Below are 23726 nucleotides of genomic sequence, written 5' to 3' on the forward strand. Positions count from 1 at the left end.
AAGCCTTCTTTGTTTGGCCTCAATTGGAGAGATCCAAAGAGGGGTCCTTGTGTAAAAGTACCTTTTGTATTTGTCCCAAACTTTAATCAAACTAGATCTAACAAAGTGATTCTCTTTTCCACATTTCCTACTTTCACTGCTCTTCTCTGTCCTTCCTTAATTCTCCTATCTCTCTATTATTGTATTTTTCCTTCCCCCCTCCTCAAAAATCAGTAACATTTGTATTCTTTCTTCTAAAATCTTTTTCTTTCCACATCCTTCTTAACTTTCTCATATGCTGTTTAACCAGGCTGTTCAACCCCTTTTCTCCCAGTTACACCCATCAACTTCCTTCTCCTTCCATCTCTCCCTCTCTTTAACTCTCTTCCTCTTTTTCATATTCCCACCAAAAACTTCAAAACCATAACTAAGTTGGTTAGATTCTTAAAATATTAAACCTTTATCCATTAAAGTCAATAAGGCCTGACTTTAAACATATAGCCATAGATGGGACTACTCTGTTGGATTATCATAGTCATATATCCTAATTCTTATTATTTCTTCCCTCCAGACAGTTTATGATAATTAATAGCATGAATATGAATATTATTTAGAGGGTAAAAGATGTCACACCCTTACCAGAAAGACAAGGAAAATATCTCTCATGATTTTAACAGCCTGTTAAAAATCACACTTTGGAAAAACATATACACTCACACACAAACACACAAACACACACACACACACACACACACACACTGGCATGGAAATGCTTCTTTTATTGAATTATAATTCCTCTGTGTTTATAACAGAGTTATAAGAATTCCTTTTTTTCTGTTCAAAGTAGAACATGGAAAATTTACTCTCATTGAATTACAATGAAAGAATCCCCCATGTTTTTAAAAGCAGTGTTAGCAAGTGAGTTAAAGACAGAACTGGTAAAATTTGCCTTTTTTCTGTTCTATATACATCTTGGAAAACTATCATTTGTTGGATTATAATTTAGAAGTACTGTATTTTCTGTCGTATTGATTAAGAACACCTCTCTCTTTTTTCTGTATCCCTAAGGAAACCTAGTTTTGCATTTCCTGTGCTACACTAGGCAGATTTGCTGCTTTCGGGCTGTAAACTCAAATGGTTCAGTGCTTCCTTTGATTTTCCATTCCTAAAACCAGTTGATATCAAATAACTCTCTACTCTGTCAGCAATGCATGTTGTGTCCAATGTAGTTAAACACTAAACTGATTAGACACTTTATATATTTCAGTCAAGGCAGATAAAGAAAGGATTTAGCACCTGACAAGGATTTTGCACAGAAGCCAAGAATGTGTGGATAAATGCCAAGTGAGCTGGAAGGACAAGTGTCAAACTAAGTAGGAGAAACTATGGTGAATGGAGATGACTGTATTGACTGATGAAATTTCTTCCCAGTCTGCATCCATTTTCAGGAATTTGGAGGTCTTCCACAGATCATGAACAAGGAAATACATGTACAAGATTCTACTGCGGGGGCCACAAAGCACTTCATGTCCACCATATTACACAAAATAGTGTTAGTTCTCCGAAACAGGAATCACAACACATATACTAGGAAGGGCCTTTCAAGAGCCATTTTTTGGACAGTCTCACACAAGGTAGCTAAGCTATAAGACGTAGACCAGCTCGTCCTGTAGAAAAGCTTCCTTTCTCAATAGCATCCAGGGAAAAATAGCATCCAGGAAAAAATAACATCCGGGGATACAGAAGCAGAAATTCCAGGAGAAAGGTCCCAAAAGCTCTGGCTGAGAGCTCACAGCCTCTAAGCCTCACAGCATCAGAGGGAACAGCTCTGAAGTTTCTAAGATTTCTCGAAGGGAGAACAGCATTACAGATCCACGGAACTCCAGCTGAAATATCTTCAAGCCTTGGCTGGTAGGTCTACTCGATACCCAGACACATTTGGAATCGGTAGTAGGTCCCACACTGATGAGGCATAGATAGAAAGCAGCCTGGGAGAGGTTAAAAAGGGTTTTTCCTACAGAGAAAGTTTAGTTAATCAAAGTCAGGTGCCAGTCCATTGAGGAATAGACAAAGAAAGCCTTGAAGTATTGTTTGAACCATTGAAGATTTGTTGTTTGTTCCATAATAAAGACTTTGTTGCATCATTAAAGACTCTAAAGACCATCACTTCAGAAAAATCCCTGAGAACCTCTCTTTGAGGTGCCCTGGCTGTCCCGCTGGGCTTAAAGTATACGTCCCATAGAAAAGACAACTGTTACAGACCCAGCGTGCGACAGAACAAGTGTTATTTACAAAAAGTTACTTTAATAAGCAGTTACTTTGTTACAGTTTGCTTGTAATGGCCAGGGATCTAGTTAATAACTTCTCAGAATAATATAATAGTCTTCTGGTTGTTCATCATTACTTGGGAGACTTCTGACCCTGTATGAACAATGGAAAGACAAAGATGAAGAGCACCACTCCCACACCAGAAGCAACTTGTGGTTTCTCAAGTCACTCCTGACACGATAAAAACAAACAAACTACTGTACTTTGAAGCAGATGAATAAAAACTAAATGGCTTATTCTTGTGCCATAGTACCATCATTATTGTACCTAGAGTGTTCCCTCACTTATCGCGGGGGTTCCGTTCCAGGAGCCACTGAGATAAGTGAAAATCTGTGAAATACGGATGCTCCATCCACTCGGTGGTGGTGGGGGGGCTGAAGTTTTTTCAGGGGAGGTTTCGGGGGGGTTGAGTTTCGGGGGGGCTGAGTCTGAGTGAAAGAGGGTCTAGCCTAGCAAACCTTTTGTATCATTACCCCAATACCCCCATGCATATGGGATATACTGAGTATGGTGATGAGATCATGATATGAATAAACATAACAGTTTAAATAATGCACCAGTAAGGCCTTTTCGCAAACCACCATGAGAATTTCGGGGGGGGGGGTGAAGCCCCTCAAGCCACCCCCCCTGGCTACATGCCTGCCAGGAACATATTATATTGTTCTTGGACCAACCACTCTCAATCTCTAACTGCTATATGGGAGCAATCACCGAGTTGGAAGAGATGACAGGGGCCATCCAGTCTCTGCTTAAAACACTCCAAAGGAAACTCCATCATAGCACGAGGCAGAGTATTCCACTGTCAAATGGTTCTTACTATCTGGAATTTCTTTATAATATTCATCTGGAATCACTTTTCCTGCAGTTTAAACCCACTGCTCTGTGCCTAAAACAGCAGAAAACAAGTCTGCTCCATTTTCAATGTGACATCCTTCCAAATATTTAAACATGGCTACCATGTCACATCTTAACTTATTATTTTTCAGACTAAATATTCCCAGTTCCCTAAGCAGCTCCTCATAGGATGTGGCTTCCAAACCTTTGATCATTTTTGGTTGCCCTCCTCTGGACACCCTCCAGCTTCCCAATATAGCTTCCCAGTATTCCAGGTGTGGTTTCACCAAAGCAGAATAAAATGGTGCTGTTTCAATAAGACTGATGTGCCATTCAGTGTTTTCGTTAAGAATTACAAAGCATATATATTATTTACAAGTTGCATTGAAACAGGAATCGGTCATTACAAAATATACACTCATGTTGCTTGTTGATAGGCAGAGTAATAGTTTGAGAACAATATAAAGCAGTTACAGAAAATAACAGACTCCAGATGCTTTTCTCTAAGACACAAATTATTTTTAAGAGGGAGAAGAATAAGGGATTCTATCTCAATAAAAGTTATTGGTACATTAAGAAACATAATTAAATTCCTATTTGCTTACAAGTTGTCAGCATCTAAGACACAGAGCAGTACTTTAAAAGAACTCATATTCCCCTATTTCTTTAGGCTTGCATCTTTGTTTCTTAAGCAACAGCATTTACTTACTGAGTAAATGTCATAGCAGTTTTTATACAAAACACCAATTTTGCAGGTTATTTTCCTTTGCAGTTTTTTTTTAAAAAATAGTGAATACTCAATGGCAATAAGCCCTTTTCAAAGGGATATTATTCAAGCAATAAAAAGTCAGCTTGACCAGATGCATTGGACAGAGTCTCAGGTAAGAATTTCCCCCTTCTTTTCTGTTACAAACTGGAAGGATCTTCAAGCATCATACTATGCCTTTCCTTGTCTATTCACTTGACAACGTTAATTACCTCCAAAAAGTTAAAAAGCATGTTAAACAGCCTTAAGACGGGTGATCATTTTCAGCAAGTGGCATTTCATGGCTAGCTTTTCTGCAATGACAGTGAAAAAAGCATCATGTTGATCTTTAAGAAAAACAAATGAAGAAACAATTCTTTGTTGTTGTTTTTGGTCCTCAATTAAACTCAGACAAGAACAGTTTAGAGTGATCCTAAAAGCATTGTTACCAACTATACAGAAACTGGAAAAGTTACTTTCATTAAATTATACCTCCCAGAATCCCCAAACAAGGATAGCTAATAGATGTTCTGGCTGGAGGATTATGAAAGGCATAGTTCAAAAATATCCTTTTAAAGGCCTGCTACTATGTTAAGATTAAAACAATAACAGGTCCACACCTTCCTTACAATTTCATTGAATCAAATTACAATCCATTCTCACTGCAGTTAGCTTTAGGACCCATATACATAGACCATACACATCAATGTTGATCTGGAATTGGGAACTCTGGCCCAGTTGCTAAATGACCTAGTGGTGCAAAATCCAGGATGGCGCTGCTGGGTCCCTCTTGTTCTTAGTGGTGACCAAAAAATCGGGTGCCCTAACAAATTTGTGAACATCCTGTGGCTCCTCCATGATGACATGATGGCAACAGTCTTGGACAGCAATGGCTCCCAAAGTGACCCATTTGAGGTGGAATCAGGTGTCAAACAGGGATGTGTTATTGCCCCAACCTTTTTTTCCATCTTCATCGCTATGATACTTCACCTTGTTGATGGGAAGCTTCCCACCGGAGTGGAAGCCATCTATCGGACAGATGGCAAGCTATTCAACCTCAGCAGACTGAAAGCCAAAACTAAGCCTACAACAACATCTGCTATAGAACTCCAGTATGCTGATGACAATGTCATCTGTGCGCATTCAGAAGAAGAACTACAAGCCACTCTAAACACCTTTGCAGAAGCATACGAGAAGCTCGGCCTGTCATTGAACATCGAGAAAACCGAAGTGCTCTTCCAGCAGTCACCAGCCAGTCCCTCTCCAATGCCAGAGATACAGCTTAATGGTGTCACATTAGAAAATGTTGATCATTTCCACTACCTTGGCAGCCACCTCTTCACAAAAGTCAACATTGACACTGAAATCCAACACTGCCCGAGCTCAGCAAGTGCAGCATTTTTCCGAATGAAGCAGAGAGTGTTTGAGGACCGGGACATCCGTAGGGATACCAAGGTGCTTGTTTATAAAGCTATTGTCTTCCCAACCCTGCTATATGCCTGCGAGGCATGAACTGTCTATAGACGTCATATGCAAGTCCTGGAACGATTCCATCAGCAATCCTGCAAATCTCTTGGGAAGACAAGTGGACAAATGTCAGTGTGCTGGAAGAAGCAAAGACCACCAGCATTGAAGTGATGGTCTCCCAAAGCCATGAACTCCGCTGGACTGGCCATGTTGTCCGGATGCCCAATCACCGTCTCCCAAAGCAGTTGCTCTATTGCAAACTCAAGAATGGAAAACAGAATGTTGGTGGACAGGAAAAGAGATTTAAAGATGGGCTCAAAGCCAACCTTAAAAATTCTGGCATAGACACTGAGAAGTGAGAAGCCCTGGCCATTGAGGGCTCCAGTTGGAGGTCAGCTGTGACTAGCAGTGCTGTAGAATTTGAAGAGGCACGAATGCTTGGTATGATCCATTTTATAGGCGAGCATCCTCCAACAATCAATAGCAACAACACCTTAAATACCATTATTTCCAATGGGGATGTTCATGCATAAACATACTAATAAAGTGCAGACAATCCGTACATTATATACACACAGGCGAATCAGTTCTTTGTCTCATTAACTCAAGAAAAATGGATATAACTAGTAATCAACAGTCATTAAGGTATATTATTTTCAATTTAATGAAACATAATATCAGGTGACCATGCAATGACAACCATAAAAGGAAATATCTGGTGGCCTACCCTATCTATAAATCCCCTATAAAAGTTCACCAATTGTTAAATAGATCTTCCTGCTTAAGATCAGATTGACATAAAGGATACAATACATAGAAGACCATCAAGAAGAGATTATTTGACTAGGAGTCTATGTGAAAACATCATAGTTAAGGGTGCTGTATTAGCTACTGTGGCTTCACCAATAAATACATAGATCACCTGTAAAGCTAAATATGACTAACATACATAACATCTCAAGGTATAGGCACGGAAGAGGCTACTTTCTCTGATTGGAGAGATTTCAAGGCAAAAAAATTATCTCTGGTATCTGATTCTGCTTGGCACTGGAACCTGAGGAAACCGCCATATAAAATCCAGACTATTTATTTATTTACTTCACTTGTATACCAATTTTCTCACCCTGTTTTGGGGGGGGGGGGGGTCGAAGCAGTTTCCAACGTATTTATGGCAAAATATAATGTCTCACATACATATGAAAGCTAACATAAAACAACAATAACATGTAACTATTGTAAAAATGTAACAACATTAAAACATGGAGTTTAAAACATATTAATATAAATGTTAAAATCACATAATCCAGAAATCATGGTCCAAGGCTGTTCCAAATATCAAATATCAATTGCACATAATCCCTGATCATTCCTTGTATTGCTTACTGCCAAAAGGCTTGGTCCCATAGCCAAGTTTTACTTTTTTCTGCAGACCAGGAGGGAGGGCACCGATCTAATTTTATTGGGGAGGTAGTTACATAGTCAAGGAGCCACCACTGAGAAGGTCCTGTCTCTCTCCCACCAGTTGCACCTGCAAAGGGGGTGGGACCAAGAGCAGGGCCTACCTGGAAAATCTTAATCTACAAGATGGTTCATAGAGGGAGGTACATTCGGACAGGTAAGCTGGATCAGAACCAGGTCCCCAGGTGTTTTGGCCTACAACTCCCACAAATCTCAGCCAGTTTCCCAGCATTCTGGGTGTTGAAGGCCAAAACATCTGGAGACCCACAGGTTGAGAACTACTGATTTAGGGCTTTATAGGCTAAGGCCAGCAATTTGAATTGTGCTCAGAAGCAGACTGGCAGCCAGAGGAGCTGACCCAATCTATTTACTAATTTCTAATTATTTTCTTGGATGTTTCAGTCGTATATATCTGAGAAGAATACACTATTTCTATACACAGTTGATTCCTCCCTTACGTAAAAATAAAAACAAAAAGGTGTCTGCTGGATTTCATAAAATTTGTGTTATACATTCACTGAAATATTCATCCAAAACATAGGAATGAACCCAAAAAGAAACAGTTAGTAGACTTAATAAAAGGGTGGCTTCAGTTAGTTATGACCAACCTAACTCACACTGATGCTACTCTAAGCATGACTGCATGTAACCTACAATGGAAATTTGTAATTCAAATAAGAAAGGCTATTAGTGCCTGCTGTACAGTCAGTGATAGCACAGAATAATGATGATGATGATGATGATGATGATGATAAAAAGGTAAAGGTAGTCCCCTGACATTAAGTCCAGTCATGTCTGACTCTGGGGTGTGGTGCTCATCTCCATTTCTAAGCTGAAGAGCCAGCGTTGTCCGTAGACACCTCCAAGGTCATGTGGCCGGCATGACTGCATGGAACGCCGTTACCTTCCCGCCTGAGCGGTACCTATTGATCTACTCACATTTGCATGTTTTCGAACTGCTAGGTTGGCAGAAGCTAGGGCTGACAGCGGAATCTCATGCTGCTCCCCGAAATCGAACCTGCGACCTTTCGATCAGCAAGCTCAGCAGCTCAGTGCTTTAACCCACTGCGCCACCGGGAGCTCTGATAATAATGATAATAACACTTTATTTGTACCCCGCTACCATCTCCCCAAGGGACTCAGTGCGGCTTACATGAAGCCAAGCCCACAATACATCAATAAACCGAACATCAATAAAATAAAACATCAATAAACAATAAATGCAATATAAATCATAATCACATAAACAAAATAGACAATAAGCAATCAACAGTAACATATAAACATTTAAAACCAAAGGCCGGGCCAAATGTGATAGGTTAAAATTAAAAAATAGTGCTGATGTGAGCCAAGTAGGATATAATTGGGATAGAAATTTTAGAGAGAATGAGGGAATGCAGTCAATCGTAAAGCAGTAGTAAAGTGCATTTTGAGAACATAATGCTGAGAGTTTTCCTTATTCTGGGAAGGCACACTGGAACAACCACGTTTTCAAGCTCCTCCTAAAGACTGCCAGAGTTGAGGCATGTCTGATGACTATTGCACTGCTAAGAGACAGAAACCCAGTGTGGGCTATATTCACATTTTAACTCTGATGCTGAGACGACTAAGAGGAAAGATGCATTGCAAAACAAACAGAAGCTGACCTTTGCATGTTTTCCCATCAGGCTGCAGGGTAAATCCAACGGGGCAACTGCAGCGTACTCCTGTTGCTGTATCCTTGCAAGTACGGTCACAGCCTCCATTATTGACAGCACATGTTTCTGAGAAGCGAAAGAGAGGAACAGGGGAAAAAGAGGAGACAGAGAGAATAACACAACACATTGTAGTCCTCTAAGTGTTCTGCATAACGTTTCAATGCTATGTAAGCAATCTACCCCTAAGCATGCATATATTTGTTGCCAAGGCTTTAAGACTTCCTTAATGTTCATCCCCAAAGCACATAGTGTCCTAATTTTATTTACAATGACCTGGATTTTTTTTCATAGAATCAAATGTGCCTTACTCACAATGAAGTGAGTACCAAATATAACTATCACACTGAAGAGTTTCACTGAAATTAATTAATTTTATTCCCATGTAAACACATTTTGATTGGAAAAGCGCAACTATCAGAGAATATTTATCATTTTAATCAATATCATATTACTGTAGTCCAGAAGGAATATTTACATGCAGGTTTTGAAAAAAGCATGGCTGTTATTAACAAATTAACTTTCAAAGCAGAAATGAGTAAAAACAGTATGGCCCTGGGGTTGAATTACAGCTCACTTCCAAGTAATGTTTGACGAGCATATCAGCCGTTCTCCGTGACTACTTTTTAATACTTATGTTTTGGAGGAGGAAGAAGGGGTATTCTTCTTGATGTTTGTATTTGGAAAAAAAAAAAACAACCACAGAAAAGCAAAGCCCAATGCTGTACTTCAAAAGGAACATTTCAAATAGTTTCAATCACAGAAAGAGTGAACAGAAAATGAACTGCATACATCACTTTGACAGAAATCTACATGCCCAATCTGTTCTTACTGAACTACAAGAAAAAGGCATCTGGGTTTTGTCCACTTAAAGCTTTTTTTGCAAATTGAAAGGAGTTTGGAGTGGGTGGGGAGGGCATAATTGAGGTCACTGAACCCATTCCAAGCTGTGTCATTGAAATTTCCCAGTGCTTGTTGGATGTCAGATGATGGTTGGGCAAACATAAGAAAAGAAAGCTGCAACACTTTTTGAAAACTTTTACAATCATGAGAAATGGTTATTAGGCACCACCTCATGAAGAGTGTCTAATACATCGCCAAAAAGAAAAACATGTGACGCAAACTCACGAAAAAGTAAGCAAATAATGTTTGTAATGTAAATAATAAACAACAGCCTAAATACATTCCTTATCATTCATTTCATATAGAAAGAAGCGGTTACTACTGTTTCTTTTCATGAGTAGAACCATGGTGTGATCCAGCAGTTACTTATTGCTTAGAACTAGATTTTATGGTCTCATCTCTCCTCTATTTCTCTCTCTCTGCTAATAGACAAATGGGAAAGGCAACCTCTTTTCTGTTAAGGGTAGCATCCTTTCAAGACTAGAATGATGGGATTGCATGTTGATGTCATCAATGGCAAGATGCACACTGATTTTTGTATCACCACCACCACAAAAACCCTAAGATACACCTGTGACTAAGACACATCTCATTTTTAGATATGTTTATATAGGGAAAAAGTGCATTTTAGAATTGAAGAAATGCAGTAGTTCCATGGTTTTGGAAGCTTGATCTTTCTTACTAGAAAACTTGATACAAATACTTTAAAAATTAACTGTGAATAGATACTTCTTCTTAGGGGATGGGACTGAAAGCCTTTTCAAAGGTTGTTGGCTCAATTTTAACAGAGGTTTAAAACTGCATAAACTATAGAAACAGGATGTATATGGAGAGAACTAGTGGAACTTTTTTTCTCTTTGACAAAGTCTTGTGTGAAAATTTAACAGCCTCCCTGTTTTATGCATGTTTCTAGATGCAGGCATCATTTTCTTCTTTCCAGATATTCTCTTGGATCTGTGACATAGAGTGCAATCAAGTCTTATCAAGCCTTGTTGTTTGGTTTGGTATTGTGATATGGCCTAAGGGCTAATCAATAAAATTACTACTACTTTTGGATCTGTGGATTCACTGGAATTCCAATAACATGCTGTTGGAGTCATGAAAAATGAGTGTGTCCAGCTACACAAAGTGAGTGTGTCCAGCCAAAAGGTGACTGTTGAGATAGTATGGCTTCTCACATATATCAAAAATGAAAAGTTTTTATCTTGTACATAAAAAAACCCAATTATGAGTATCTATGGCAGTGGTTCGCAACCTGTGGGTCCCCAAATGTTTTGGCCTTCAACTCCAAGAAACCCTAACAATTGGTAAACTGGCTGGGTTTTCTGGAAGTTGTAGGCCAAAACACCTGGGGACCCACAAGTTGAGAACCACTATGGTTTTTTATGCAACATCCTTTCCAAATCACCATTAAAGCCGATATGGGCATCTAAAGTTGCATGACAAAAATATCTATCAAATATAACTATCATCACGAACAATCTCCAAACAGAGAGATGAACTATGATCTTCAGATGATTTGGAAAAAAAACCCCATAAAAGTTCATAAATAAATTATTATTTATTTTATCTATCGGTTACTTTGTTATAGTTATTAATTTACTTTTGGGATTAGGCGGGGTTGTTTATTTTGTCATTGTTTAATGTATTTATGGCATTGAATGTTTGCCATTTTTTGTTGGAAGCTGCCCTGAATCTTTTCGGGGAGATAGGACAGAATATAAATAAAGCTTTACTATTATTTATTATTATTATATGATTGTGATTTAAATCCATATTTTTCTGCCATAAAACATGCAGTTTTTACTGTGTAACTTTCACTGTGCAATCTATAAACACTAATATAAACTTTAATTTGATGATAGTAGTCAAGATACTGTGGAGTCCATGTAAAATTTATTGTAAAATACAGCTTGAGCATTTTATTTTACTGGATCTGAATTTTACACATGCCCCAAGAAAAAATAGTGTGTGTGAATGTGGTGCTGCTTTCTGTGATTGCCTATAGCAGTAGTTATCGTATTTTCAATACATTTTCTCTGTTTATCTATATGTTCTATGAGGACTGTCTTTTCTTTCTGAGCAAGAGCCTCTTTGCTTTTCTCCTGGTAAGGTACTCACCATTTTAGAATCTAAAAATATATTGTCTGCTACCATAAGAAAATCCTGAAAAGAGCGGCAGAGTCACCAATAGACCATGCTCTCATTCAGCCAAAAAAAGTTTCTGTTATAAAGGATTCATTATTGTTAGTCACACTTCTATTTTCCCTTTCCTTTCTTGGGAGTGTGCAAAATGCCAGAAATCCGTTCTCTTTTCATTTATAATTTCTGGTTGCCCCCCCCCCCCCCGCCTTGGTTCTATTTTTGGGAAGATTCTTTTTTCTTGATTGTGTTGCTATAATCAATATTTTTAACAACATGATTTGTTCATTCTTCAGTTATTGTTTATTTTAGGATGAAAAAAAAAACCCATCCAAAATGTAAAGGATTTTTTAAAATATCCTTGAAATTCCCTCGCATGAATTTCACCCCAACCCAAGTAATGAGAAAGCCTAAACCCCCCCCCCCCAAAAAAAACCCCCAGCATTTATTATATATGGGAAATTGTGGTCATTGTTAAAAAATTTTATACTGCTACTCTCAAAAGTAATGCACTGTCATTACTTGTAACCAGGCACTTCCAATAAACCGCGGGGATGATACGGTCAATATTAAAAACTGTTTGAAGTCCTAGCAATTTTACCAGGAGGCAGTTGAATATACTTAAGTCTATGGACTTCTACAAGTGTATAATTCTGATTGATGCACTCCATGTATTTGCTTATTAGGATTCTACTACTCTCAACCCACTCCCAACCATTTTTGAAGGCTGAATCTGCTGCCAAATCCTATTCACGTGAATGTACAATAAAACCTAATGGGAATTGTTTCTTGAGTAGGTACTACATTAGAAGATGAGAAACTGCAAGAATAGATTGTCAAAATTATCTTGAGTTCTAGCAAAAGAAGAATGTAAAAGTCTAGTACTTAAAAGCATGTTTTTGTCCAAAATAGTTTTTGAAGAGCAAGATCAGTTTACAATTAACGATGATGAATAGTCCTATCTGAAAGCCTGGATGTGTATGAAAAACATGAATTTGGCATTGCACCACAATGAATTGAATTATTACTAAATAATAAATTATGGCCTATGAAATAGAGTAATTATTTGCTTTCTACAATGCAAAATGTACCCGAAAATCAAATGTTTAGTGAGTAATCACGATACAAAAAGGCAAAGATTAAAACTCTGAGTACATTTAGAAAGCATAGTATGCATTTTGCAATAAGAGAAATTAAAGGATGTTGCCTATTTGTTCTATTAGATATAACTCATGGCTTTTCTACACAGGACCTAAAAGGGGGATTGAACCAGGCTAAAGGTGAGGATGGGTAAATGACATTTGCCAAAAATGCGACTGGATTGAAAAACACATGTTAAACAAAGGTGTTCTTAAAATCTGATTTTGGCTGAAAGATGCACATATTCGCATCACTGTATTTATTTATTTAAAGCATTTATATTCGGCCCTTCTCACCCTGAAATGGCAAACATTCAATGCCAAAACGTACTAGACTATACACATACAAAACCATTAAAATCACTTATCTTGACATTAAAATCCTCTAGTTAAAACTGTCTCAACAACCATATCGAATTTGGTTGGCATACTAAGAGCTCCTATTGCCACCTCATTACACAGTCCCAAAGGCTTGGTTCCACAACCACGTTTTTTATTATCCTTCTAAAGGACAAGAGGGAGGGGGCTGACCTGATCTCATTAGGAAGGGAGTTCCATAGCCAAGGGGCAACCACTGAGAAGTTCCTGCCAAATGCGCTTGTGATGGTGGCGGGACTAAGAGCAAGCTCTCCCCAGAAGATCTTAATCTCTGCGGTGGTTCATAGGGGGAGATGCATTCGGACAGGTAAATTGGGCTGGGGCCATTTAGGGCTTTATAGGCCAAAGCCAGCACTTTGACTTGTGCTCGGTAGCAAACTGGGAGCCAGTGGAACTGGCATAACATGGGAGTTGTGTGCTCCCTGTATGCCGCTCCAGTTATTAACCTGGCTGCCTCTCGTTGGCCTATTTGAAGCTTCCGAGCAGTTTTCAAAGGCAACCCCATGTAGAGTGCGTTGCAGTGATCTAACCTAGATGTGACAAGAGCATGGACCACCGTGGCCAAGTCTGACTTCCCAAGGTACAGACTCAACTAGTGCACAAGTATATCCCTGCACTCACAAAAAGCATGTGACTTCACCCCTATACACTGGTGTGGACTAGGCCAACACATGTCCACATTTTAAAATCCTGAAACATCTGATGAGGGTTGTAAACAAATGGAGCCACAAACTCAAAGGGGGCTAAATGGAAGCACAATTGGAAAGTAATTCCCATGAGAAATTTCTGCAAGCATTCATTTGTTTTGATGTTTATGAAATTAAACAGAGCTTGAATTTATACAGTGGGCACCCACATGGGAGGCAAGTGACCCCAAAGGAAAATGGGGTTCATGGGAGAAAAAAGTAAAGGGTAAGGAGGGATAATGACAAGAAATCTACTTGTGTGCACATTCAGATATCTGCATCAGTGTTTATAACAGTGGTTCTCAACCTGTGGGTCCCCAGATGTTTTGGCCTTCAACTCCTAGAAATCCTAACAACTGGTAAACTGGCTGGGATTTCTGGGAGTTGTAGGCCAAAACACCTGAGGACCCACTGATTGAGAACCACTAGCTTATAAGGTCCAGGACATCTTGAAGAGTCAATTTAAAAAAAATAAGAAGGAAACTTCTGGCAGATGTCCCCTGTCCGTCTTGCGGATTTCTAAAATCTGCTATAAACAAACGTGCCAGGAAACTAAGGGAACATTTACCAGGACTGGTAGCTCTGTGCTTGGTCTTGCTGTCAGGTACCATGATTTTTGCTACACTTCTTTGTCCAGGATGATGAGAAGGTCTGGAAGCACACTCAGATGACCAAGCCAAACTTCTGACTACTACTTTAATCCAAAGTAATTTTAGCTAATCTTTAGTGCTCTAATGTCCTTTTATTCCAAGTATGACAAAGGTCCCCCCCACCCCCAATGTTTACTGATAAGAAATTAGAAGATCAATGTTTATGAGGCAATGATACTGTATCAGGATATCTCATTATGTGAGACTTATATGTAATATTCTTGATGGCAATTAAATCCTGTATTTACTATGATTTCATTAGAAATGATACTAAATTTATTCTAAGGTGCAGTTATGCTTTGGACTCACAATTGCTCTTGGAACACTAGATTGTTCCACTGGTCAGGAGTCCATTGGCCAGCTTTGGCTGATGCATAAGTGGTTCATATCTTATTCGTTGTCGATTAGACTACTGCAGTTTAATGTATGTGGGACAGCTCTGAAAAATATTCAGAAGCTGCAAGTTGCGCAAAATGTAGAGGCCAGTAATGCATTTTAGAGATCATACACTAGTCTTGGAAAAAACTACACTAGCATCCTATTTGTATCAGAGCTGGTGTTGGCCTCCTTTTGAAGGCAAACGCCTAACCAACATGAAAGGCTGCCTCCTCTAGAGCCTTCTAGAAATCTGAGATCATCAGATTTTTGTGTCCCAAAACTTCATTAAGTTAGGTTGGGGGGGGGGGGGGCACAGAACAGGACATTCTCTGTAGCAGTGCATCAACTGTGGAACTCCATGTCCAAGAAAGTTACTTTTCTGTTTTACGTTTCTGACAGGTAGCCAAAACAATGCTGTTCTACATGATATTCACTGCTTTAACTGTGTGAAAACTGGATTCTAGGATTGTTTTACACTGCTTTCAAGAGTTTTTAAAGAATATCTGAATGCACTTTAAAATGTTTTATAATCATCAAACTGATTTGATTGGTTTTTATTCATCATTAGTTTGTGGGATTAACATAACTCAAAAACCACTGGACAAATTGACACCAAATTTGGAAACAATACACCTATCAAGCCAACGAGTGACCATCACTCATAAAAACTCTGAAAAACACAGTGGAAGAGACTTTAAAAGCCAAAAAAAATTACATTACAACACATGTGCAAAACCATATATATAAACGCAAACACACATATATACACACATATACATACACAAAACACACATACACAGACTGTGCCACAGCAATGCGAGGCAGGGAACGGCTAGTTTTGCATAATTTTGTTCTTGCATTCAAATATCCTATGGTGTTGTAGAATAATTATTCTGTGCAAAAACATCCCATGTGTTTTGTTTCCACAGAATATTTCCTTCATGACATTTTGAAGTGTTCAAATATGGGAAGAAAACAAAAGAGGAAAACTACTGTAATATGTCCTATTCACTTATGAGGATGAAACAAAGAAGATTTTACATCCATATGCCATTGTTTATCATCTGTGTTCAGCACTTAACCAATTCTGAATGCTTTCATGGCCAGAATCACTGGGTTGCTATGAGTTTTTGGGCTATATGGCCATGTTCCAGTAGCATTCTCTCCTGATGTTTCACCTGCAACTGTGGCAAGCATCTTCAGAGGTTTGTTGAGAGGTCTACTGGAAATGAGGCAAGTGGAATATGTGTATGTGTGTGTCTGTCTGTGGAATGTCCAGGGTGGGAGAAAGAACCCTTGTCTGTTTGAAGCAAGTGTGAATGTTGCAATTAGCAAGCTTGATTTTTTTTTTGTCGTGTCAGAAACTGCAAGTTGCTTCTGGTGTGAGAAAATTGGCCGTCTGCAAGGACATTGCCCAGGGGATGCCTGGAGGTTTTGATGTTTTTACCATCCTTGTGGGAGGCTTCTCTCATATTTTATTTATTTGTCATGTCAGAGCAGCCAGTCCATTATATTACATTTCTAACAGAACAAAGCAAACAAACAGAAAAATACAAAACTTGTGAGTTTGGTAGCTGGTTAAATGTCCTTTGACCAGTACCTGGCAACCTGGAGTGCCTCTGGTGTTGCTGCAAGAAAGACCTCCATTGTGCATGTGGCAGGGCTCAGGTTGCATTGCAGCAGCTCTTCTCCACACTCGCATTTCGATGATTCTACTTTGTGGCCCCATTTCTGAAGGTTGGCTCTGCATCTCATGGTCGACCAGTCTTCTGTGTGCCCAGGAGGGAGTCTCTCATTTGGTATCAGCCATTGGTTGAGGTGCTGGGTTTGAGCCTGCCACTTTTGGACTTTCGCTTGCTGAGGTGTTCCAGCGAGTGTCTCTGTAGATCTTAGAAAACTATTTCTAGATTTAAGTCGTTAGCGTGCTGGCTGATACCCAAACAGGGGATGAGCTGGAGATGTCTCTGCCTTGGTCCTTTCACTATTGGCTGCTACTTCCCGGCGGATGTCAGGTGGTGCAATACTGGCTAAGCAGTGTAATTTCTCCAGTGGTGTAGGGCGCAGACACCCCGTGATAATGCGGCATGTCTCATTAAGAGCCACATCCACTGTTTTAGTATGGTGAGATGTGTTCCACACTGGGCATGCATACTCAGTAGCAGAGTAGCACAGTGCAAGGGCAGATGTCTTCACTGTATCTGGTTGTGATCCCCAGGTTGTGCCAGTCAGCTTTCGTATGATATTGTTTCTAGCACTCACTTTTTGCTTGATGTTCAGGCAGTGCTTCTCTCATGTCCCTGTATGAAGAGCTGGAGCTAATAGAAGGAGCTCATCCATGCTCTATCCGGATTCGAACCTGCGACCTGTCGGTCTTCAGTCCTGCCAGCACAGGGGTTTAACCCACTGAGTCACCGCAGTGAGTAGTCTTGCAGCTCCAAAGTCAATCAGTGAGGGTATCTGCACAGAAATATCCTGGCTGTTGTGCCAGTAACACTCTCAAACAAAGGATGCCTCCAAACACAACAAAATTAAACCACTTATACTGAAGGGAAGGTAACTGAAGGCCCGAGAGAACCCCAAAGTTTTCAGATATTCCCCTCACTGAAACTTAAGAAGATAAAACAATATAAACCAGGTTGCTGGGCACTACCATTTAAATTATTTAAAACATTGAATACTGTGGCTCTGATCACTCTGACTTTGGAATTCTAAAGAGGAACACTCCATGCTGCACTATTTGGTTGCAAACCTCAGGGCCCTTCCAGACAGGCTCATAATCTGTGACAAATAAGTGGGTTTAAATCATATGTGGTGGAATTGCAGACCATGCAAAAAAGAGTCTACTAACCCCAGCTACTCCAAGGGGAACAGACCCTCCTAAACTGTGCTCTACAGGCCAATGGATACTCCACCGCAGACATCATAAGAGCTGCAAGACCAAGAACAAGTCACGAGAGTGAAGACAAAGATCCACCCAGAGGAAATGTGTTCTTACCATACATCAAGGGTCTGGAGAACAAGCCCTATGAGGAGTGGCTTAAAGAGTTGGGCATGTTTCCCCTTCAGAAGAGAAGACTGAGAGGAGACATGATGGCCTTGTATAAACATGTGAGGGGAAATCATAGGGAGGGAGAAAGCTTGTTTTCTGCTGCCCTGGAGAATAGGACACCAAACAATGGCTTCAAACTACAGGAAAAGAGATTCCACCAGAACATGAGGAAGAACTACCTAACTGTGAGAACTGTGAGAGCAGTGGCACTCTCTGACCAAGAGTGTGTGGAGGCTCCTTTGGAGGCTTTTAAGCAGAGGCTGGATGGCTATCTGCTGAGGGTACTTTGGAGGCGATTTTTCTGCTTCTTGGCAGGGGATAGGACTGGATGTCCCATGAGGTCTCTTCCAACTCTATAAAGGGGACCACTCTCTTCTATCAAGGGAACCACTGACCGGGAAACTGATGAAGAAACGCAACCTACGGACTATCTACAGACCTACTAAGAAAATCCAATAAATGCTACCTTCAGCAAAGGACAAGAGGGATCCCCTCACCCCTGCAAGGAGTCTATTGTATACCATGCAGCTGTGGACAAGTCTACATAGGGACCTCAAAACGCAGCAATGCTCAAACATGAATCAAGGAACATAAGAGGCACTGCAGACTAATTCAGTCAGAGAAGTCAGCCATAGCAGAGCACCTGATGAACCAACCTGGACACAACATATTATTTGTGAACACAGAAATGCTGGACCACTCTAACAACTACCATGTCAGTCCACTGAAATCCACAAGCATGTGGACAATTTCAACAGAAGGGGGTAAAAACATGACAATGAACAAAACCTGGCTACTAGTATTAAAAAAACTCTAAAATCAGGACAGTAAATAAAGAGGAACACTCCAAAAATGGGAATTCCTGACATGAAACAACCAGGGCCAGCCAACACCTCCCAACAAAGGATTCCGCCCAGCCAGGTCTTTGAAGCTGAACAGGGCATAGGGTTACAGCTTGTGTTGGATGGGGTTACACTCCCCCTGAAGACGCAGGTTCACAGCTTGGGTGTGATCCTGCACTCATCGCTGAGCCTGGAACCCCAGGTTTCGGCAGTGAGCAGGGGAGCATTTCCACAGTTAAAACTTGTATATCAGCTGCACCCGCACCTTGGGAAGTCTGACTTGGAGACAGTAGGCCATGCTCAGGTTACATCCCATATAGACTACTGCAATGTTTTCTACGTGGTGTTGCCTTTGAAGACTGTCCGGAAGCCTCAAATGATCCAATGAACGGTAGCCAGATTGCTAACAGGAGCGGCACTCAGGGAGCGTACAACTCCTCTGTTGCGCCAGTTCCACTGGCTGCCAGTTTGCCACTGGGCACAATTCAAAATGCTTGCTTTAGCCCATAAAGCCCTAAATGGTTCTGGCCCAACTTACATGTCCGAACCTAGAGAAACTAATGAGCATATAGACAGGCGGGTGGAAATTAGCTAAAACAGACAGCTCGGCTAAGGCCTTCGGCGTTCTGCCAGGCTTTGACAGATAAGGATGAGAGGCATTCAGGGAAAACGAAACCAATTTCTGAGTGCTTGGAATGGCTTAACAAGGGGATATAAAGTTCCAACCATGGGAAATATAGTCAGATGAAGCATTATTTTAGAATCCTGCTAAGTTCTTGCTCTTGTCTTATGGAAGCCTTGCTTGGAAGATTCATGTTTAAGAATTTCCTGTTTATCGTTTGCCTCTTTGTCTCTTGTGATTATGTACTCATGCTTCAGATCAACGTTTTCCTGGTTCTTTGGATTTTATTAGAGAAGTCTGGACTTTGTTTTGAACTCTGAAGAACCCTACCTTGAAATACTTTGTTCCTGCTTATCTTCCTATCTAATTGGATTTACCTATTCTTTTAAAGTGTTTTTTTACCTTCCTGCTTTTACTTATCTTCAATAAAAAGGATTGTTTTCCTACTCAATGTGTGGGGTTTTGAAGTCAGAGGGTTATTCCTGTTCTGGAGCGCAACACCGTTGTCCATTAAAATGCCCACACAGACCTCACACTAACAGTCAAAAGCCTCTCCTAAAATGGCATAAAATACGAAAGGTCCAGCCTACCCTTTCATGTAAAGGGCTTCAACAGCTCTGGAACAGTGAGTTAAAAGGTCCTGTCTTGTGTCTCCCTCAAAATATGCTGGTGCTGGTAGTAAGTCAAGAAAAAAACTTCCTCTGACTATCTCCAAACTCAGTCAGGCTCATGTACAGAAATAAAATCTTTCAGGTAGTTTGGGTCATAACTAGTATATTGATCTATGCCCAGAAATGAACCACTACTAGACAAATCTGTTCTAACAAGGAGTTTGGGTTCTCTTGTGACCAGTTTCAGTAAGAAGTCCAGACATAGCATCTTGTATCAGTTGAAGTTTCCAAACATTTTCTAAAGGAACCCCAATGAGATGTACCAAAAGCAGATTTGAAATATCTCTGAGAGGACACAACTATCCCATGAGGTTTAATTGTGCAAACATACTCCTGGCAACTATTCAAATGTAAGCATTCTTGCTCATGGCTAAATACTGGAGTAGCTGCAAATCTGCACTTTCGAAATGTAGCCCCTTATTGCATAGGTTGAATCCCTATTTTTGTATCTCTGCAAGAACACCACTATCTTGTCTTTTTAAAAAAAATCTATTTGTTCACCCGCATCCAATTTATGAAAAGTGCCTCGGCTTCCTTGCTGGGCCTTGCACGGGGCGGTCGGGAGGCACTTTTCAAGGCAGGCTTCGCTCACCCAGCGCCGCCCCCTTTTTTTGCCACGGCCATGGGGCCCTTCCTGCCTTTTTGGCGGGTGGGCACGCAGGTGGGATCACGTGAAAGGTGTTAATTAAAGTTTTCTTTCACACGACCCCCGTATGTGCGGCGACTCGCTAAACAGACGGGAAGGTGCCCCATGGCTGTGGCAAAAAAGAGAAGGGGCTGGCGCTGCAAGGCTTCCATCACCTTGGCGCCCAGGCAAGGGAAGGCGAGGCCTGGTGAGTGGCCTATCCTTTGTCAGGCCGGGGGGGGGGGTGTCCAGTGTTGTGCTGGTGAGTGGGCACCTCCAATGGCTGCCTCTTGCCTGGCGTCAGCAATTTCCCTCATCAGCTGGATTCAGTTCTCTTTGGATGTGGGTGAACTACAACTCCCATGTGCAAAGCGGTGCCCACACGGAGCAGCCAGCCTCACCAGGGGGAAAAAAGGAGAAGAGGTCCCTGCTTGGTGGGGCCAACAAAGGGTCCCAATGGGGGGAGGGGGGCCTCCCCCACAGTCCTCATGATGTATCCACTTCATGTGGGCAATGGCAGACAAGCCACCGCTGAGCACCCATCGCCACTCAGGGGCCACTGGGCTGAGTGGGTTTTAAGGCCAGAATGCCCGCCACCCCACCAAGCCCCATTTACAGACTGTTGACATCCTTCTACAGACACAGGTTCTGGCTCCTCTCTTTCTCTCTCTCTCTGTCCCTTTCTGTTTTCTTTCTCTCTTCTTCCCCTTGTTCTTTCTCCCTTCCTTCTCTATTTCTCCCTCTTTTTTTCTCTCCTTTTCATATCCCTTTCTTTTCTTTTCCCCCTCAATTCTCATCATTTTTATCTTTTCATTCAGGAGAGGGGAGAAAGGACGAGAAAGAAAAAGAGAAAGGGGGGCTCTTCCTGCTGTGCACGTGCACCTCTGCCTCCAAGCACCTCGACACTGGAGGAGGAGGAGCCTGACCTGGAGGTGGAAAAAGGAGGAAAGAGAAGCAGTGTGGGTGCTGGCTGGCTTTGGCTGCAAGAAGTTGCCCGGTAGCCATTTTGGGGAGGCAAAGGGAGCGAGGCTGAATAAGGCAGTGCCGCGACCCCTCCGAAATGGCCAAGTGACCCCTCTGGGGGTTGCGACCCCCAGGTTGAGAACTGCTGATATAGTGGCTGATAGTATCAAAGCCACTAAGAGATCTGCAATACCTAATAAGAATACACTTTTTCTTGCTTCCTCCTGGTTTAGGTCATACATCAAAGCAACCAAAGCTGTCTATATTCCACAAATAGGCTGAGACCTGATTAAAATGGCTCTAAACAATCCATCTTATCCAGTAGCTCCTGGATTCCATTACAGATGAATATTTAAAATACATTCTACTTTGTAGAAATCTTAGGCCTATGTAATACAGTCAGATCCAAATTGTGTTAAAAATTGAAAGATATTCCAAATCTTACATGGCTTAAAAATGCTGAAAGTTCATTTATCTGGCTCCATTTTATGTGGTTTTGATCCCACAGTCATAAGAATATGAGTAGATTTAATAGTTTTGATCGGAAACCAGTGAAAAAACACATCACTTTGATTGCTTGCTTTGGCAGTTGGGACACATATATGAACCAATGATGGAACGAAACCACTAACCATCAAGTAAAAACTGGGTAAAAGCTGCCAAGGTTTCTTTATTATCTTGAAGTCTGGCACCATCAATATTTGTGGGCAAATTACATGCTATACTCAAGTAACACAGTTTAACTTTAATAGAGGCTCTGTTTAATTTGGAGGGGGGGATCACATTTATCATATAATGCTGTCTTTATAATGATCAGAACATGAACATAGGCTTCAGGACACTTGAATTATGTTTCCTCATCACTAAATTCAAAAGGCAAATAAGAACACATTTGAGGGAGGGATGAGAGTTACTTGCAGCTTTCCAGATCCTCAATTTGCTTCTGCCTCTCTACCTTTCTTGTATCCCTTTCTCAAAGCAGTTATCCTCTGATTCATTAATTCCTGCCTGAAAGGAAACCCATGTATTTGTCAGGATTATTTAGTTATGTACGTGTGTTTTTCAATGTGCTTCTATGTAATTCAAGATGGATTAAGATGTATTTCAAGATGGATTCTATTCTGTTCAATTGTGTATTAGAAATACTGTGCTGAGGACATGAAAATGTAACCTTGACAGAAATGAGATAACGTGTTCTCTTACTGGGAAGAGAAGGGAGGAACTAGTCTCAGCCAGAAGTCAGATAAGCAGATGTTCAGAGACTGTTGTTTTTGCCTAGGAGTTCCTGTCTGTAGCTTGCTGTGAATAGACGCATGTAGATGTACTTAGTAAACTTAGTTTTCTGTTGTAACTGAAAGATTGCAGAGTCCTTATTCTGAACACAGTGTCTGCTGATCTAGCAATCCTTCCGCTGGCAAACGTCAATACTCTGACAGTATTAACTACATCATCTTTTGGAATTTTCACTGTACGTGTTTGTATCCTCAGTGTTCTTCACGCTAAGTGCATTTATGTATATGTTACTATTGCATTATAGTGGTCCTGTGGAAGGGTTCGGCTCTGTGACCTGCTGCAGATGTGAAAAAACCCAAAAGCAATCACTTTATTAAAGGATAAAGCTTCAGCTCATCCATGTTCATGCTTCCTTGCTCCATCCATGTTCAACATCTACACAAATGACCAGCCACTGCCAGAAGGGACAGAGAGTTTCATCTATGCTGACGATCGTGCCATTACTGCTCAAGCAGGGAGCTTTGAGATGGTAGAATAGAAGCTCTCCGAAGCTCTAGGTGCTCTTACTGCCTATTACAGTGAAAACCATCTGATCCCTAATCCATCTAAAACACAGACATGCGCCTTTCACCTTAAGAACAGACAAGCATCTCGAGCTCTGAGGATTACCTGGGAAGGAATCCCACTGGAGCATTGCAGCGCACCCAAATACCTGGGAGTCACTTTGGACCGTGCTCTGACCTACAAGAAGCACTGCCTGAACATCAAACAAAAAGTGGGCGCTAGAAACAACATCATACGAAAGCTGACTGGCACAACCTGGGGATCACAACCAGACACAGTGAAGACATCTGCCCTTGCGCTATGCTACTCTGCTGCTGAGTATGCATGCCCAGTGTGGAACACATCTCATCACACTAAAACAGTGGATGTGGCTCTT

General features: G+C 40.9%; 1 protein-coding gene across 3 annotated transcripts in view; it reads right to left on the reverse strand.

Moving 5' to 3' along the window:
- The window catches only part of SCUBE1 (signal peptide, CUB domain and EGF like domain containing 1), a 282888-nt gene that overhangs the window by 97689 nt on the left and 161473 nt on the right, over positions 1-23726 (reverse strand). For all 3 annotated transcript variants that reach the window (XM_067468907.1, XM_067468906.1, XM_067468905.1), the window contains one exon: positions 8458-8574. In XM_067468907.1, coding sequence (XP_067325008.1) covers positions 8458-8574 — 117 coding nt within the window. The remainder of the gene's footprint in view (positions 1-8457; positions 8575-23726) is intronic.

This window comes from Anolis sagrei, chromosome 5 (genome assembly GCF_037176765.1).
Source record: "Anolis sagrei isolate rAnoSag1 chromosome 5, rAnoSag1.mat, whole genome shotgun sequence".
NCBI lineage: Eukaryota > Metazoa > Chordata > Lepidosauria > Squamata > Dactyloidae > Anolis > Anolis sagrei.